General features: G+C 41.4%; 3 protein-coding genes across 3 annotated transcripts; 1 reads left to right on the top strand and 2 right to left on the bottom strand.

Moving 5' to 3' along the window:
* Nucleotides 1-731: 731 nt before the first annotated feature.
* On the bottom strand, nt 732-4,911 carry LOC111233123 (zinc finger protein 184-like). The gene is made up of 4 exons (XM_022760880.1): nt 4,891-4,911; nt 4,360-4,595; nt 3,738-3,829; nt 732-3,305 (listed from the first exon to the last, which is right to left on the bottom strand). Exons 2-4 carry the CDS (start codon nt 4,453-4,455, stop codon nt 2,306-2,308), a joined length of 1,188 nt encoding a protein of 395 aa, XP_022616601.1. The 5' UTR covers nt 4,456-4,595; nt 4,891-4,911; the 3' UTR covers nt 732-2,305.
* On the bottom strand, nt 4,835-13,091 carry LOC111233142. The gene is made up of 16 exons (XM_022760900.1): nt 12,722-13,091; nt 11,610-11,717; nt 11,349-11,517; nt 11,117-11,247; nt 10,790-11,031; nt 10,099-10,232; nt 9,328-9,440; nt 9,012-9,253; nt 8,134-8,267; nt 7,832-7,944; nt 7,516-7,757; nt 6,383-6,516; nt 6,061-6,173; nt 5,745-5,986; nt 5,091-5,197; nt 4,835-5,006 (listed from the first exon to the last, which is right to left on the bottom strand). The coding sequence occupies exons 1-16, from the start codon at nt 13,089-13,091 to the stop codon at nt 4,835-4,837; spliced, it is 2,766 nt and encodes a 921-aa protein (XP_022616621.1).
* On the top strand, nt 12,915-18,174 carry LOC111233141 (transcription factor 7-like 2). Its single transcript, XM_022760899.1, has 8 exons — nt 12,915-12,966; nt 14,573-14,597; nt 15,314-15,365; nt 15,465-15,571; nt 16,303-16,457; nt 17,023-17,146; nt 17,908-18,015; nt 18,115-18,174. The coding sequence occupies exons 2-8, from the start codon at nt 14,583-14,585 to the stop codon at nt 18,172-18,174; spliced, it is 621 nt and encodes a 206-aa protein (XP_022616620.1). The 5' UTR covers nt 12,915-12,966; nt 14,573-14,582.
* Nucleotides 18,175-18,774: the final 600 nt, after the last annotated feature.

The raw sequence follows: 18,774 nt of genomic DNA, 5'->3' as shown, positions 1-18,774 counted from the left end.
TTCCAGGTTTTGGTGCAGCCACAAAAGCTGTCCGACGAGAAACAAAAAACAAAGGCGTTGCGCGGAACCGAAGCTCGTGATATTTTACTCAAGTTGTTTATTTAACTTTTCCAGTTCCCTTATTGATGCTATAATATATGAATATATGATTTTTGATTTCAGGCTGAGATAACTTAATCTATCACATAATAACGTATCATATAATATATAATATCATATCATATAATCATAAACTTTTGTCTTTAACTTTATTTCTATCAGTAAAGCTCATCAAAACTCAGCAGTAAATTAACAGTTTAAAAAAACGTTACTTGAAATATTACAAACTATAGGCAACCTGAAAAGTAGCTCAAATTGCACAAAAAAGTCAAATATATTGTAAAAAATTATATAAATAATAATAAATTATATAATATAAATAAATATATTATTTAGTTAATATTATATTTTTTAAAAGTTAAATATTTCCCTCTAAATTGTGTTGGAGTAGAAGTATAAAGCAGCAAAAAAAAGAGGAAATACTCAAGTAAAAGTAAAAATACCTCAAACTTGTACTTGAGTACATGTACGTAGTTACATCGCATCCCCGAATAATAATCTTGATCTCAACAGTGTCGATTTCTCTTCATAGCAGCATCAACAAATTGTGAAAAATTTAACCACAAAACTGAGTCAGTGATTGTTTAAAGATGGCAGAATAATGAAGTGGAAAAATAACAGATTTAATCCAGACATCAAAACGACCTGACACAACATGGTCGAGCAGTTTGAGACGTTCACATGTTCATGTCACGACAGGAGGGACGACACCATTCACAATAAACAGCTTCCATGTCTGTGTTTTAAAACAACTGAAACCAGTTCAACCAGGAAGTTTAAATACATCTGTAACCGTGGAGATTTAAACCTGGTCCAGGTTAGTTTACAATCACTGCACTGTGAACCTGATCTCATCTTACTGTAGTCTAAAGGTCTGCAGAGTTTTCCTGTCACTGCAATGTACTGAGTGAGCACTTTATTAGGAACACCTGCTTCTCTGAGTCTCTTTAACGAAACACCAATAAAACAACGTCATTAATAAAAATAAAAAAAACAATAAAAACTTACAAATGTAAAAATATGTAAACCTTTTTGGTAGAAAAAAAAAACCCAATAACACCTTAATGTAACATTGTTAGATGTTTACACTGCTTTAGACTTTGTAAACTTTTCCAAAGGCATTTTTATGTTCTTGAATTTCTACAGATAAACAGGAGAAATGTAAACCATCATCACATTTCTTTCTCTCTCTTTTGTTACTGGTACACTCTGTTAATCGCTCTGACCTGATGAGAATCCCTGAAGGGCAAAATATCACCAACGTAAAGTCTAAGAATCTATTGCTAAAACAACCTAAAACTACCAAATTCATGTTGTCACTTTATAAAAATGTAATTTAATGCACAAACGCTCTCCTGTCTCTTTTGATGGCGTCACAATGTTCCTGCGTTAAGTCCGCTTCAATATTCTATCATTTTCATCAATTAATGAATGAATGTTTCCTAAAGGTTTCTGTCCATGTGTTTGATTATACCGCAGGTCTAGGTTCTACATTACACTTCAAATAAAACACAGAAGAAGAAAACATGGAGCTTAGATTCATGTCTCAATTGTTCAAACATGAAAATCCTGGTTCATGGATCAGTCTAAATTGATTTTCACCTGCTAACACGTGTAGCTGAAAAGTGTTACCATACATTACATCTTCAGCAGGAGCCAATGAGCTCGCAGCCGAGAGCCACAGGGGATCAGGGGATTTGTTGAATCTTATATTTAACGTTGCATCAGGCACCACGGTGCAACTTCATCATATCCACCAGCAAACATTATCCAAACAGAGGAAAACCTTTGAAGACGTCGGCTTGGATCCTTCAAGTTGTGAGCATTTTTTTTCCTCACTGTTTTTGGATGTTTCATGCAGCAAATGATGAATCGATTAATTAACATTGAAAAGCAACTTTTCCCTCGATAATAAAAAAGCCTTAGGTTTTAAAAGTCTGCTTCAGGTGTTCTGTCTCTTTGAGCTGGGGGTGTTCGGTGATCCAGACATGTGTCCGGGTCTCGTTAACCGTCTCTTTGACCATGAAGAAAATATGAAACTGTCTGTATTTAAAAGGAACTGAAACGTCTCCAGTTTAATGTGAACGCCGCAGAAACTCAGAGTCACTGTGAGAAGAAAACATCACAGAGGATTTGTTTAATCTGACTGGATATCACATTATGAGGCCCCTCCCCTTTGTTTATAAGGGGTGGAGCCTCATGTGAGTCACCAGCTTGGCCTTGCACCTGAAGTGTTTGTTGCACTCGCTGCAGCCGTCGGGCCGCTGCTGTGTCTCCTCAGGTGGGACTGAAGTCTCTTGTTGGAGGTAAACTTTCTGCAGCAGACGTCGCAGTCGTACAGTCTCTTTCGACCCGAGTGTGACATCATGTGCTGGGATAAAGTCTGGAGGCTGCGGAAAGGTTTGGAGCAGGTGCTGCAGCTGTACGGTGTCTCTCCGGTGTGTTTCACTCTGTGACTTTCCAGCTTGGTCTTGGAAACGCACGATATTTGGCAGATATCACATTTGTGCGGTTTGTTGGCGGTGTGGACCCACATGTGGTTGACGAGCGTTCCCCTCTGGGTGAACGCTTTGTGGCAAATCTTACATTTGTGTGGTTTCTCTCCTTTGTGAAGGGCGATGTGTCCGTTGAAGCCGCTGGTGGACAGGAAGGACTTTCCGCAGATGTTACAGCTGTGTGTTTTCTGGTGGCTCTGGAGATGAATCCGCAGCTGCTCCGTGGACTCCGACTGTTCTCCACACACGCCGCACTGCCGCTCCGGATGATCCACGTGACTCCAGGAGTGTTTGATCAACATGCTCGTCGACCAACGCAGCGCTCCGCAGATGCTACAGGATAGAGGGGCGTCGCCGTTTCTGCCCGTCAGCACCGGCCGAGGCGACCGGACCCGTTTCCTCTTCGCTCGGACGCGTGGACGCTCGACCCGCCGCTTCCCCGTCGTCTTCTCCGGCTCTTTATTCCTCAGATTCTCGTCAGTTTTCTCCGGTCTCCAGTCGTCGTCTCCGTCGTTCACTTCCTCCTCGTCTTGTTCGCTCTCAGACAGAAGCAGACACTGAAGAGACCAGAGACTGGGAGACCGTGACCTCTCACAGTCTTCATCTTCATCATCATCATCATCAGCCTCCTCTGTGAACGCGCCCTGCTGCTCTGACGTCGAGCAGCTGAACAGGAAGTCGACTCCGTTTCCCTCTTGTTGTTGAACGGAGCTGCAGGAACATACGACACAGAGTTAGGACACTTTCTGATGATACTAATAATAAGGATGAGCTTTATTTATTTCTACAGCAACTTTTCAAAACACAGCCACAAAGTGTTTTACAAGACGAGATAAAACTGAGGCCGAACAATAAAAATGATCCTAGAATATTTTTAAAAAGCAGGAGAATGACGTAATATAATAATAGACTTAAAACATTAGTAGATTCAGACCCTGAGCCCTGAAAAAGCACATCTATAAAAACGTCTTAGAGAGGGATTTAAAAGAGGCTGAAGAGAACCAGACGGTGCAAGTCATCAACAAAATCTAATCTAAAATTTACCAGAAGCCAATGAAAAGACGCTGAAATGGGAGTAACATGCTCTCCTTCTGGTTTAGGTGAGACGTCTCTGACGAGTCGCTCCTCCTCGGTCTGACTCACCTGCTGTGCCGTCCGGTCGGATCAGAGGTGGACGGAGAATCTTTAGCGGCATCGACGTTTCCCTGCGGGAGATGAGCTTTTTCCTCTGGCGCCTGAGAAGAGTTTTGAACCAGAATCACATTTTGATTGAGGTTTGGAGAAAACTACGACCACAGCAGGAAAACAAGGACGAGACCAACGTGTACGTGCGTATTGAATGGTGGTAATGACCTGCCGGTAGGAAACGGTAGACGCTGGTGGAACACCACAAGACGTTCTACTTATTCTGCGCTCTTCTATAAAACCCACAGATTCCTGCTTTGTTAATGTCTGTCTCCAAATCAAAGGAACTCATGCTGCTGACTTCCTGGTTTGCTACGAGCGTCATCATGTTTACAACTCCCGCAAAATCAACGCAAAATCAATGCAGAATCAATGCAGAATCAATGCTTTGTTGCCTGTTTTTAATTATCAAAAACAAAAATTTACTGGGAAGTCATGAGCTGTTAATGCTAACGTTAGCTATGCAGCAATAGCAAAACTTACGAACAGCTCCTTTAAGTTGAGCTTTCATCAGTTTGAAGTCACTGAAGTTAGAAATAAAGCCTGAGTTCAGGTTCAGGTTTCCTCACTGAGCCGATACCTTCAGGCGGATGTAGAGGACAGAGTGCCCGAAGAACCTCATGGTGCTGGAGACCTCCTCCGGTGTCAGGGTCTTCACTCTCAGAGGCTGCAGCATCCGGGTTCTGTCAGCTACCAAGACGTCAAAGGGTCCGTCAGCCGCCAGCTGAGGGAAGGTGGACCTGAGCAGGTCCAGGAAGTCGGCCTCCTGTAGTCCACGAGGACACCTCAGCTCCTGCACCGGATACTTCCTGAACACTGAAAGAAAACCAGGTCAGTCGGAGCGAGAAGAGCGGCGTTAAACCAAGAGGTGGTCTGAGCATCACAGTCCCTGATCCTGGTCCGTCCTTTTTCTCTCCTCAATAAAAAATATGGAATAAATTGATGTGAAGCTGAGAGCAGAGAACCACGGAGGAAAGAGGCTACTGTAACTCATGCTAGCATGTTAGCTGTTAGCTCATTCACTACCGTAGTTCACCACCACACCCTGCAGGAAGTCAATACTTCACTATACTTGGACATCTGGATGCAGAATCCACCACTTCCTGTTTACCTCTGGCTGAGAGCACTTTGACCTGCGAGTCCTCCAGGAGCCGAATCCTGAGGTCCACGTGGTTCAGTATGTCGCTGAGCCGAGGACGGCCCAGCCTCTTCCTGTCGGACCCGACACTGGGAAACAACAACATCATCACGTGAGGAGCTGGTTTGACGTCGGCGTCGTTATTGGTAACCGGCGGTTTCTGTTTGTTTTACCTGGCGTTCAGTCCGGTGTGATCGGGGGCGGACGGAGAGTTTTTAGCGGCGACGTCTTTTCTCTGCAGGGGAGGATGATTTGTTTTCACCTGGAGCTTCTCATGAGGCTGAAGAAAGAAAAAACAGAGACTCCATCTTTATTAAAGAAGCTGTTTGTAAGTTTGATCCTCAACTCGCAACATTCCCTCCAGACTGGTCAGTAAACAGCTGCTAATGCTAACGTTAGCTATGTAGCAATAGCATAAACTTTCATATGCCTCCTTTAAATTGAGCTTTCATCAATTTCAAGTCACTAAAGATAGAAATAACTACAGTTCAGACACTGAGCTGTAGCTGGACCAGAGGCCAGTAATTCTCCTTGATCCAGATCCTGGAGCTCCTGATCCAGAATCTTAACGAGCTGCGATCAGCTGAACTACAAAAACACAGCTCACAGGCGGTCTTAGAGAAATGACACAGAGTGACGTGTCTTCACTCACAAACAATCTTTGGCAGAGTCCAGTCAGCAGTTTAACAAACACACTGAAGCTTCAGGTTAATTAATATTAATTAGCCACAGCTGATTGACAGTGCTAGGGAACTGGATCAGAACCAGATCCAGGTATCAGAAGGTGGACTGAGAAGGTGGACTGAGACGTGAATCAGACCCAGTACCTTCAGTCGGATGTAGAGGGCGGAGTTTCCCGCCCCGATGGACCTGATGGTCCCGCAGATCTCCTCTGGTGTCAGAGTCTTCACTCTCAGAGGCTGCAGCGTCCGGCTTCTGTCGGTTGTGAAGAAGTCAAAGGGTTTATCGGCCGCCAGCTGAGGGAAGGTGGACCTCAGCAGGTCCAGGAAGTCGGCCTCCTGTAGTCCATGAGGACACTGCAGCTCCTGCACCGGACACTGCTGAAACACTGGAGCACAGAGAGAGAGAACACGTTCACAGGGACGTTCACTTCAGGTAAACAAACCTTCAAACAGAACGTACCGGGGGTTGAGAGCACATCGGTCTGGGAGTCCTCCAGGATGCGGATCCTGAGATCCAGGTCGCTGCGTGGTTTGCTGCTCCTACGCCTGCGACGCCTCCTGTCAGACTGAACTCTGGGTAACAAGGACATTAAAGGATGAAGGTTAGAAGCAGGTTAATAAAGAAACAACACCATGATTGAACCTGCAATCAACAGCTCAGACGTCGCCTATGGAGACCAGGGGCGTCACAGGGAAAGTAATAACGCATTTCCTAATTTCATATTTTAATTGGCGCAGCATAAACCCGCTCCAACTTGTTTCTAGTAACTGAGCAGTATTACGTCTCATCTGCAGTAGCTGAGAAGTTCAGGTACTCTGTGTGTGGTCTGGTCGGATCAGACGGTGAATCAGCAGCAGCTTCTTTTCTCTGTGACGGATGAAACTCTTCATCAGTCGCTCTGTGCTCCTCCTCCGTCTGAAACATCATCAAAAACAGTCAGATAAATCTGGTGACAGATGTTTAAGATTTCACATTTGTGTGAAATTTTGTCACAATTGATGTGAAGTCTTGAGTAATGGCTAAAATATGTTTTCTGAGGTCACACTGACCTTGACCTTCAAAATATAAATCACTTTTTACTTGAGTCCAGGTCACCTTTAATTGCCAAAATCTAATCAGTGTGTCCAAGTGAATGTACAGGCAAACATACGGCAAAGGTATGGGCAAGCGTATGGATGAACGTCCCAAGAAGGTACGGACAAACATTCAAACAAACGTATGGACGAAGGTACGGACAGACGTACGGATGAACATCTGGATGAAGGTACGGACAGACGTACGGACGAAGGTACGGACAGACGTACGGACGAACATCTGGTAGGAGGTTCGGACAAACGTACGGACGAACATCTGGATGAAGGTACGGACAAACGTACGGACGAAGGTACAGACAGACGTACGGCCGAACATCTGGATGAAGGTACGGACAAACGTACGGACGAAGGTATGGACAAACGTACGGACGAATATCTGGATGAAGGTACGGACAGACGTACGGACGAACATCTGGATGGAGGTTCGGACAAATGTACGGACGAACATCTGGACGAAGGTACGGACAAACGTACGGACGAACATCTGGATGAAGGTTCGGACAAATGTACGGACGAACATCTGGACGAAGGTACGGACAGACGTACGGACGAACATCTGGATGGAGGTTCGGACAAATGTACGGACGAACATCTGGACGAAGGTACGGACAGACGTACGGACAAACATCTGGACAAAGTACGGACAGACGTACGGACAAACATCTGGATGAAGGTACAGACAATCGTACAAACAACCAGAAAAACAACATGCCTCCGGCTCTGACTGTCATCGGCGCAGAGGCATAAAGAAAATCTTAATATTCCTTAATGTTTGGCAGATTGAGGCAGAACGCATCAGAACCTGAATCAGACCCAGTACCTTCAGTCGGATGTAGAGGGCGGAGTTTCCCGCCCCGATGGACCTGATGGTCCCGCAGATCTCCTCTGGTGTCAGAGTCTTCACTCTCAGAGGCTGCAGCGTCCGGCTTCTGTCGGTTGTGAAGAAGTCAAAGGGTTTATCGGCCGCCAGCTGAGGGAAGGTGGACCTCAGCAGGTCCAGGAAGTCGGCCTCCTGTAGTCCATGAGGACACTGCAGCTCCTGCACCGGACACTGCTGAAACACTGGAGCACAGAGAGAGAGAACACGTTCACAGGGACGTTCACTTCAGGTAAACAAACCTTCAAACAGAACGTACCGGGGGTTGAGAGCACATCGGTCTGGGAGTCCTCCAGGATGCGGATCCTGAGATCCAGGTCGCTGCGTGGTTTGCTGCTCCTACGCCTGCGACGCCTCCTGTCAGACTGAACTCTGGGTAACAAGGACATTAAAGGATGAAGGTTAGAAGCACCTGCAAGAACCTGCAATCAACAGCTCAGACGTCGCCTATGGAGACCAGGGGCGTCACAGGGAAAGTAATAACGCATTTCCTAATTTCATATTTTAATTGGCGCAGCATAAACCCGCTCCAACTTGTTTCTAGTAACTGAGCAGTATTACGTCTCATCTGCAGTAGCTGAGAAGTTCAGGTACTCTGTGTGTGGTCTGGTCGGATCAGACGGTGAATCAGCAGCAGCTTCTTTTCTCTGTGACGGATGAAACTCTTCATCAGTCGCTCTGTGCTCCTCCTCCGTCTGAAACATCATCAAAAACAGTCAGATAAATCTGGTGACAGATGTTTACAGAAATTGAAAATAATCTCTCTCCCACCCAGAATCTATTTAATACAGGATCCACATCTTCAATATGAACAAACCAACATGACGGACTGAAATAATTCTGTTAAACAACCAAACTAGAACCACCTTTTTGTGGTTGCATCCCTCCGCCACTCAGACTAGTTTCTGGTAACATCCCCGTTTATCCAGAGTCATGTAAAAACTTAAACATTTGTGTGAAATTTTGTCACAATTGATGTGAAGTCTTGAGTAATGGCTAAAAGATGTTTTCTGAGGTCACATTGGCCTTGACCTTCAAAATATAATCACTTTTTACTTGAGTCCAGGTCGAGGTGAATCTTTTTACCAGATCTTAAGAAGTTCCCTCAAGGTGTTACAGAGATACCGCATTCACAAGGCCAAAACAACGTTTTGAGAGGTCACATGACCCTAACCTTTCACCTTTAATTGCCAAAATCTAATCAGTTTGTCCAAGTGAACGTACAGACAAACGTACGGACGAACATCTGGACGAAGGTACGGACAAACGTACGGACGAACATCTGGACGAAGGTACGGACAAACGTACAAACAACCAGAAAAACAACATGCCTCCGGCTCTGACTGTCATCGGCGCAGAGGCATAAAGAAAATCTTAATATTCCTTAATGTTTGGCAGATTGAGGCAGAACGCATCAGAACCTGAATCAGACCCAGTACCTTCAGTCGGATGTAGAGGGCGGAGTTTCCCGCCCCGATGGACCTGATGGTCCCGCAGATCTCCTCTGGTGTCAGAGTCTTCACTCTCAGAGGCTGCAGCGTCCGGCTTCTGTCGGTTGTGAAGAAGTCAAAGGGTTTATCGGCCGCCAGCTGAGGGAAGGTGGACCTCAGCAGGTCCAGGAAGTCGGCCTCCTGTAGTCCATGAGGACACTGCAGCTCCTGCACCGGACACTGCTGAAACACTGGAGCACAGAGAGAGAGAACACGTTCACAGGGACGTTCACTTCAGGTAAACAAACCTTCAAACAGAACGTACCGGGGGTTGAGAGCACATCGGTCTGGGAGTCCTCCAGGATGCGGATCCTGAGATCCAGGTCGCTGCGTGGTTTGCTGCTCCTACGCCTGCGACGCCTCCTGTCAGACTGAACTCTGGGTAACAAGGACATTAAAGGATGAAGGTTAGAAGCAGGTTAATAAAGAAACAACACCATGATTGAACCTGCAATCAACAGCTCAGACGTCGCCTATGGAGGACCAGGGGCGTCACAGGGAAAGTAATAACGCATTTCCTTAATTTAATATTTTAATTGGCATTAAAATAGTTATTGTAAAAATAATTTATAAATAAACGATTAGTCAATCAATAAATACTGAAGATTCAAAAATGTATGTATGTAATGTGTACAGCATAAAACTCTCATTAAATAAACCTTTTAGAAATACATTCGTTAATTTGTGAATAATTAATAGAATTCGAAAAATTATTTGAAAAGACATTTTAATGTGAATAAATAACTGGATTCCCTCTTCAAGAATTTATAAATCAACTACTAAACCATCAAAATAAACTGAGAGACCCGAAAGGAGAAGCTAACTGACTAAGCTAATCAATTAGCTAACAGGAAAAGCAGCTGGAAAAAGGAGATGGAAATTGAAGAGGAAATCCACGAATGTATTCCATCTTTAAAATGCCTTTTCAAACCTGTTCAAATCATTTTTTTCGAAGTAAGAGGTTGTAATTTCCAGCGTGTCATTGAACACAGCATAAACCCGCTCCAACTTGTTTCTAGTAACTGAGCAGTATTACGTCTCATCTGCAGTAGCTGAGAAGTTCAGGTACTCTGTGTGTGGTCTGGTCGGATCAGACGGTGAATCAGCAGCAGCTTCTTTTCTCTGTGACGGATGAAACTCTTCATCAGTCGCTCTGTGCTCCTCCTCCGTCTGAAACATCATCAAAAACAGTCAGATAAATCTGGTGACAGATGTTTAAGATTTCACATTTGTGTGAAATTTTGTCACAATTGATGTGAAGTCTTGAGTAATGGCTAAAATATGTTTTCTGAGGTCACACTGACCTTGACCTTCAAAATATAAATCACTTTTTACTTGAGTCCAGGTCGAGGTGAATCTTTTTTACCAGATCTTAAGAAGTTCCCTCAAGGCGTTACGGAGATATACAAGGCCAAAACAACGTTTTGAGAGGTCACATGACCCTAACCTTTGACCTTTAATTGCCAAAATCTAATCAGTGAACATACAGAGAAAAGGTATAGACAAAGGTACGGAAAAACGTACGGACGAACATCTGGATGAAGGTACAGACAAACGTACGGATGAACATCTGGATGAAGGTACAGACAAACGTACAAACAACCAGAAAAACAACATGCCTCCGGCTCTGACTGTCATCGGCGCAGAGGCATAAAGAAAATCTTAATATTCCTTAATGTTTGGCAGATTGAGGCAGAACGCATCAGAACCTGAATCAGACCCAGTACCTTCAGTCGGATGTAGAGGGCGGAGTTTCCCGCCCCGATGGACCTGATGGTCCCGCAGATCTCCTCTGGTGTCAGAGTCTTCACTCTCAGAGGCTGCAGCGTCCGGCTTCTGTCGGTTGTGAAGAAGTCAAAGGGTTTATCGGCCGCCAGCTGAGGGAAGGTGGACCTCAGCAGGTCCAGGAAGTCGGCCTCCTGTAGTCCATGAGGACACTGCAGCTCCTGCACCGGACACTGCTGAAACACTGGAGCACAGAAGAAGGTTCAACTGGATGATCATTCAAACCACTTTGATTTCCCTGCTGGATCTCGGAGGCGCTGTGAACGAACCTCTGGCCGACAGGACCTCGATCTGAGAGTTCTCCAGGATGCAGATTCTGAGATCCACTTGGCCCTGGGATTCGCTGACCCGAGGTTTGCCAATGCTCCTCCTGTCAGACTGAACTGTGGGAGGCAATAACCTGAAAAATAAAGATGAGCAGTCGAGTTAGAAACATTACTGTACTCCACAGGGTGTCCACATACTTTTGTCCATGTAGTCTATGATAATGTGCCTTGTAACCTTGATGCTATTTCATAATCCAGCTGTGTGATGTGATCCTGCTCCTGTAGGGGGGTCAGCGCTTGTCGCTCACAGGACTCCTCCTCCTCCTGCTGCTGCTCCTCTTCTCCTTCTCCTGTATGTTCTCCAGTGTAGCAGAGGAGACCCACACTCCCATCATCCTCCACACCTGGACACACATTCACACTTTAATCATGTTTTTATGATTAACTGAAACTGTGAAACTGAAACTGGTCTTAACTTTAAACAGGATTTTCATACTCAGCTCGATTTTGTGCTGCTGCTCCTCTTCATGGAGTTCTCCTCCACCTCCTCCTCCTGACACCTCCGCTGGTATTGGCTCAAAGATGGGAAACAGCTGCTCGTCATCTGGATCAGAGGTTTTATTTTAGATAATTTAGTTCAAATCGTTGTTTTTCTTGGTAAAAAACAAACATTGTTAGTTGTTGATAGTGGAAACAAATAGAAATAATATCAAACCATTTAATTAAAATACCACTTGCAGTTATTACACTGTAACTGCTGATCCATGTATTAATACCTACAGTTCATGTCAGAAACATAAATATAAAAACCCTATTTTTCAAGGATGTTTTCTAACACCTGTTTTTTTTCTTGCAGCAGACGAGTCACTGAAAGAAAATACGGTTGGATGTTAAATATATCAAATATCCTTTACTTACATAAAACACCAACACCACAAAGTAAAACACTAAAACAAAATACTACTAACATATAATACTACTTCTGCCTAAGTAAAAGTACAGAAGTATAAAAAGCTGAATGTTCCCAGAGAGTAAAAAAAATACTAGTTATTAGCATTTTACTGGTGCAGCTGGGTTTTAACTACTTTACATATACTTTATTAATTGAAAACAGATTTAACAGAAAATGAATCAGCAACTGTTTTGACAATCGATTTCATCGCTTGATGTCATCCGATTGGAATATTCAAGTCAAAAACACTTACATATGATATACTTATTAATATATTATATTATATTTGAACATAGGTAATTCCTACGGAAGAGGATTGGGGCCACGTGAATTTTTTTTTTTTTTAATTCAGACTTTAAACTTAGAATTAATTTTTTTAAAAAAAGATAAAAAGATAAGAAATCACAAGTGGCACTAACCTTCTTCCGTAAGTTTTGCTTATAAGAACTTATGTTTCACTTCAGCATTTTACACAATGAGTTTAAATTCAGGCCGAATTGATGAGTCATGACAATAGTTGTTGCAGAGTCCTCAGGTGTCGGCGGGTTCACCGTTACACAAAGCATCGTTCAACTAACGGTTTTTGTGAACGGGGTTCGTCATCAGGCGCCATTTTTACAAACTGTTGTGAGTTTCCATATAATTCTCCCACCGACCTGTTGTCTCTACTTTGATCTCCGAGTGCAGGAGAACCTCCAGCTGTCTCCTCTGCCGGTCGATCTCCTGCCTGAAGCCCGAAGCCTCCTCCTCGTAGTCGGCTACGGTTCTCTCCACGACCGCTAAGATCTCCTGCGCGGCCGTCGTCAGTTTCTCGGTGACGATGACTCTCAGTATCGCCGCTTTGGAGACGTTACAGAGACCGTCCATAGCCTCGCGCTCCATAACGTTACCGTGGGTCCAGGTGAGATTCACCACCGTTATTCGGGCAGAAACTGGCGGGGAATGTTTGGTGCGGATGTTGCCCCCCGCCCCCGGCTGTTGGTCCGGGCACAAATGCCGTCCCACTAGAAACATTAAAGGAACCATTCGACGGAAGATGGTGCTGAGAATTTTTTATAATATCACAGACCTTTTGTAGTAATTTTATTAGTAATTTCAGCTCTTCTGTCACTGGTATGAATATTATTATTAGTAAATAACACCCATTGTAGTCATATTCTTAATTTGAAATTTCAATTATATATTATATTGTATTATATTATATTATATTTACTATATATAGCTATTGTATATAGTTACATATAAGCTTTTCACTAACATAGAAACTGTAATTTTACTACGCTTTCTTTCTCAATAACTGTAACAGATTTATTTTGTAATTTAATTACATAATCCTATAGTTACTCCAATTCACAGTCTAGACAGATTTCAACACAAAGTATTTGTAATATTATTATTAGTAAATAACTGTCATTGTACTTACATTCCTAATTTGAATTTCTTTATACAAATTACAATCACATATTACATTATATCTTCTACTATACATATATAGCTACATATAAGCTTTTCACCAACATTTTGAGAAGAAACTGTAATGTTATTACAATTTTTGTACTGTAACTGAACTGTTTTATTTTGTAATTTAATTACGTAACCCTATTACATGTAACATTTACTCCCCAACACTGTCTGTGAATATACGTACATATGGACAACTAATACAACAACCCAAGATAATGATTTACAATAATAATATTTTTTTCAAGATGAATCAATATAAGTTCATAACAAAAAATATTTCATATCTAAAAAGTGCCAAGACGTGCTGTACTAACCTCATTCGACAGAAGGATGTGCCAAAAGTCACAGATTCATATTTTTACTGCTGATTTCTTCTCACTGTGACTCAGTCGGAGGAAACGTTTCTGACAGCTTTGCTGGCAAAGCCGCGGGGAAATTCACCTTTGACTCAAACACCAAACCTAAGGGGAGGGAGAAAAGGGAGCGGGTGGAGGGAGGGCGGGAGAGGTCAAAGGTCTGAGTGAAAGAAGGGACAAGAAGACTGGGGAAATATGGATGTCAGATACAAAAATGTCATTTTTCAACACAATGAGCATCACAAATGTTATTTCACCCCACCCCCACAGTTTGCAAAATAATTTCACCCTTAAAAAAAAGTTAAGAAAGTGATAATATTTCATTATTGGTGTTTAACAATCACCAAAAATGAATGATGCTGTTACAGAAAACAAGAATATGAGCGACGTCAGTGGAAGAACCCCAGGCACAAAATGACTGACTGTGTTTTTTGTGTGTTGGGGGCTTGTTGTGTGTGTGTGTGTGTGTGTGTGTGTGTATGTGTGTGTGTGTGGGTGTGTGTGTGTGTGTGTGTGTGTGTGTGTGGGGGGGTGTTTATAAACATTATGATCATGATTTCATCCCACCAGTCTGCAGAGTCAGATGATCTGACTGATGACTCTCTCTCTCAGCTTTAACTTCACATTTTTGTTAATAGTAGTAAATCTCTCAAATTTAGTTTTTACTGACTCAAGTTTTTTTCTCAGGACGGAGCAGATGTCCAGCAGAGGGGTAAATATTTATTATTATTATTATTATCATTATCATTATTATTAGTATTAGTTGTCACCTTTCTATAGCACTCTTTGATACATAAGTTCATTTCAACACAAAGTATTTTTTTAATATGAATTATTAGTAAATTACTTTTATTGTAGTCACATTGTTAATATGAATTTTCACACAAATTTAGATTTATTGTGTATTTACATACATTTTACATGATTTTTACACTCAAACATTTTAATTAATAAACCAATGATTGTAATAATTTGTATGAGGAATAATAATAAATTTATTATATTATTACTGTGTAAACTAAAGTTACAAAGTATTGCATCATTAATCTACAACTGATTTTTATTTTTGCCATTGTTTTTATATTGTTTTTAAAATAGCTGTATTATTGTTATTTTATATTTCTAACTTTGTTTTACTTCCTGTCTCTTTAAAAAAATATTTACATTTTTTAACCAGTTTAATTTAATTTTTTTAAATAACTTTTTTAAAAGCTTTTTGTGTATGAAAAGTTTATTTATTATTATTAGAAATATAATTTTAACAATTAGATGGTTATTAATGTTAAAAAAAATGACTTATTGTTTCAGTCTGCATCAGAACTCTTTTGATGTATTCAGCCATCAGCTTATTATTTAATTATGTAACATTCCTTTCTAACTGATCATAGTGAGTGGAAATGAACTGCATTATTGATTATTGATTTCCAGGAGATTGGACTGATGAGCGGCCTGAATCAAAACCCTGCAGCACCGACCTGTGGTGAGTCTCACAGCTAAATAAATAAATAAATATATATATACTGTACATAGATTGTACATTTTATTTTTCTGTTGTTTTTCTATATTTGTAACATTTCAGGTAAACCTCAGGTGTTTGACTGGTGTCCATCGCCACAGCAGCAGCAGTACTTAAACCTCACCAGCTGGGGGCGAAACAACACGACACAGACTCAGACCACTGCTGTTGTGAGTGTGTGTGTGTGTGTGTGTGAGTGTGTGTGTGTGTGTGTGTGTGTGTGTGTGTGTGTGTGTGTGTGTGTGGTCAAACTCTCCCTTCAAGGCAATATGTTCCCCTTCTAACAGAATCAGTGTTAAATGTTCCCAGGGAGTCAGAGGCCTTCACCACCTCCAGGCTTGGAGTCTAATGTGTCGAACAGACTGTGGTGTAACGTTGCCTTCAAATGCTGTCAGGAAAAAACAGCTGCAAGGAAAAAACCTACAAGCTTCTGTCTCTTTATGTTACAACCAAGGCTGAATTAGCAACTGAGCAAAGTTAAACAAGCTGACAGGACCAGATCACTGAAATACAGCATCTTAATAATTTAATTCTCTCTAAATATTAAATGAAAATAAAATAAACATAAAGAAAATAAATGCATTATATTGCTTTAAAATCAGAATCAGGTTCATTGTCAGGTAGGTTTTCACATACATGGAATGTGCTTTGGTGGTTTGGTTCATAACAATAAACATAAATCAAGACAGAAAAAAATATAACAAACAATGAAATAATATTAAAAATAATTTGAAAAAATGAACAGTAAAATATTTACAATAAAAATGTGCAAAAAATATTATGAAAAATGTAAATACAATGTGCTGATGTATAATGACATTAAAATACCAAAATCTAAATTTTCATTTTCATGTCTAATATAATAAAAAATACAAACACTGTATTTTCTCTTTCTCTGCAGTCATCCGTGCATCCTCTCGTCCCTCTCCTCCTCTACAGTGACAGACATTTCCCATCAGCCTCCCCGCTCACTCAGCCAATCAGCACATCTGCTGCCGACCCGGCCGACGCCCACTCCAGGTCACACCCCTATTACCACGGCAACAGTGTCACCAGGTGAGTTTTTTTTTTTTTTTTTTTTTTTGGTTAAGGAAAATCTGCCAGAATAATACAAGTACTACTGCAGTCACTAGTAACATGAGTACTACGAAAACTACTACTGATACTGCAAATACAGTTACTGTTCTACTACAACTGCAAAAATGTTACTAGATAATATTGAAAGTACTAGTACCACAGCTCACAAGGCTACTGCTGTTACTTCTAGTACTTCTAAACCTGCTACTACTACGACTACAGCTGCTGCAAGTATTACCACTGCTATTATATATTATGGAGTATTAGGGTCACATTGAGGAAAAAATATCCCAAATTTTTTGTAATAATTTTACAAGAAAAAAATCAGTCTGCTTGTGATATTCCTAAAAATTACGTCTTTTTCTCTTGAAATTTTTCATTTTTAATTCTTGAAATATTAGACTATTGAATTTTTCTTGAAATTTCAGATTTCCTTTTTTCCATCAGTGTGTCCCTGACACTCCATCGTTGCCTGTGTCCCTGTGTCCTGTATGTCTCTCTCTCTCTCTCTCTCTCTGTCCCTTGTGTCTCTCGCCCTCGGCAGCAGACAGGTGGTGAAGAAGCCTCTGAACGCCTTCATGCTTTACATGAAGGAGATGAGACACAAAGTGCTGCAGGAGGGACGAGAGAGAGAGAGCGCCGCTATCAACCGCATCCTGGGACGCCGGGTGAGACAGAGCAAAAAACCATGATGACCTCATTGTGATGTCACAGTGATGTCATTGGGTTTGGACTGGCCTGTGGGGGCTCACGCAAGATGGTGACAGAGCGGCTGAGAACCAGTTCAGGATTTTCTCACCAGACTCAGACTTAAACAAGTACAGTCTTTGTTTTGAAAACTAGTCAGTTCGCTCTCCGTGCTTAATCTCCTGATGAAGTACTTTGGGAAAAAAAGGCCAACATCAGTCACTTTAGCATTTTAGCTAGCAGCAGTTAGCTAACTAGCAGGTGAACAGCAACTGCATTAAGGAGAATATTTACTGGCTAAAAATTTTCAGAAAATGGACACGGAGCCTCCAAAAGAAAACTTTATCAACACAGTCAGCAGCTGTAATTAGCAGCTCATGGAGGAAAGTGAAGTATTTAAAATCTCTATGGCGCCCAGTTACCGTAATTTTGCCTCAAAAATCGTGCTACTTCTCAGAGTCATAACTCAGTCAAATATGAACACAGACATGAAACACAGTCACTATCTTCCAGAATAAATAAACATCTGCAAACCTGCTCAGAAATCTTACAAAAAAGTTGCTCTTTCTAACTGCAGAAGATGTTTTTAATTTTATGTCAGTATCATGCTGATCCAGTGATATTTGTCTGAACACCCATGGGTGCACTGAAAACAGGACATGCTAATAGCCAATTTGGCTAATAGCATGTGACTTTTTCACGTCATTTTGTTTGATTTTAACTTTTTGTCTGTTTCCGTCAGTGGCACGCTCTGTCGCACTCTGAACAGTCCAAATACTACGACCTGGCCCAGAAGGAGAGACTGCTCCACATGCAGCTTTACCCTGGATGGTCCGCCAGAGATAACTATGTATGTAACATTATGTCCATCACAATGTTTAGGCTACATACTGTACTCTGTGTGTGTGTGGTGGGTAGTTTCAGTTTCTTCCGTTTCTTCTCTGTCCAGGGGAAAAGGAAGAGGAAGCGCAGCCAACAGCCCTCAGGAAGCTGCTCCAGGCTCAGTTAAAAGGAAAGAAAAATACTTCCTTATCTTTAATTTCTTTTAATTTAATTTAAGCTCTACTCATAGCTGTTGTGGTTTTGGCAGAAACTTGAAATAACTCATCATTCATCAGTCTGTCCTTTTTCTGCCATTTATTTGGGTGCACGCCTCGAAAATTCATTCATTCTATTAGGAATTATAGTTATAGCACAGCTGGGAATTACTGAACAAAATGTGACATGAATATCAATAAATGTGTGTAATAAACAATTGTACTGGTTTTCCATCATCATACTTTCATACTTTGGCAAGTATAATTGTGAATGTATTAAATAAGATTCTATGTGTTAAAAAGTCTTAAGTTTAATTTGGTGAAAAGTATTCAAGATTAAATAATTGTTTATTAGCTGTTTTCACCTGATTTGTCCTAATTGACATTTTAATTAATTAGAATAATTAATAATTCATTAAATATTAATTTCCAGCAAGAGTCAGTCAACTTGAGGCATAAAACATGTTTGTTCTTCAAGAGATAAAAAAATAAATCTATATTTGTCTCAGTGTGCTCACTCTTTATCTTTTGGTGTTCGTACCAGTGCAATGTCAAAATAAAAGTACTTAAGT

The sequence above is a fragment of the Seriola dumerili genome, unplaced genomic scaffold, assembly GCF_002260705.1.
Source record: "Seriola dumerili isolate Sdu_G_001 unplaced genomic scaffold, Sdu_1.0 BDQW01000372.1, whole genome shotgun sequence".
NCBI classification, from domain to species: Eukaryota; Metazoa; Chordata; class Actinopteri; order Carangiformes; family Carangidae; genus Seriola; species Seriola dumerili.
The sequence above is the reverse complement of the archived record's forward strand: the minus strand, read 5'-3'. Positions and strand labels throughout refer to the sequence as shown.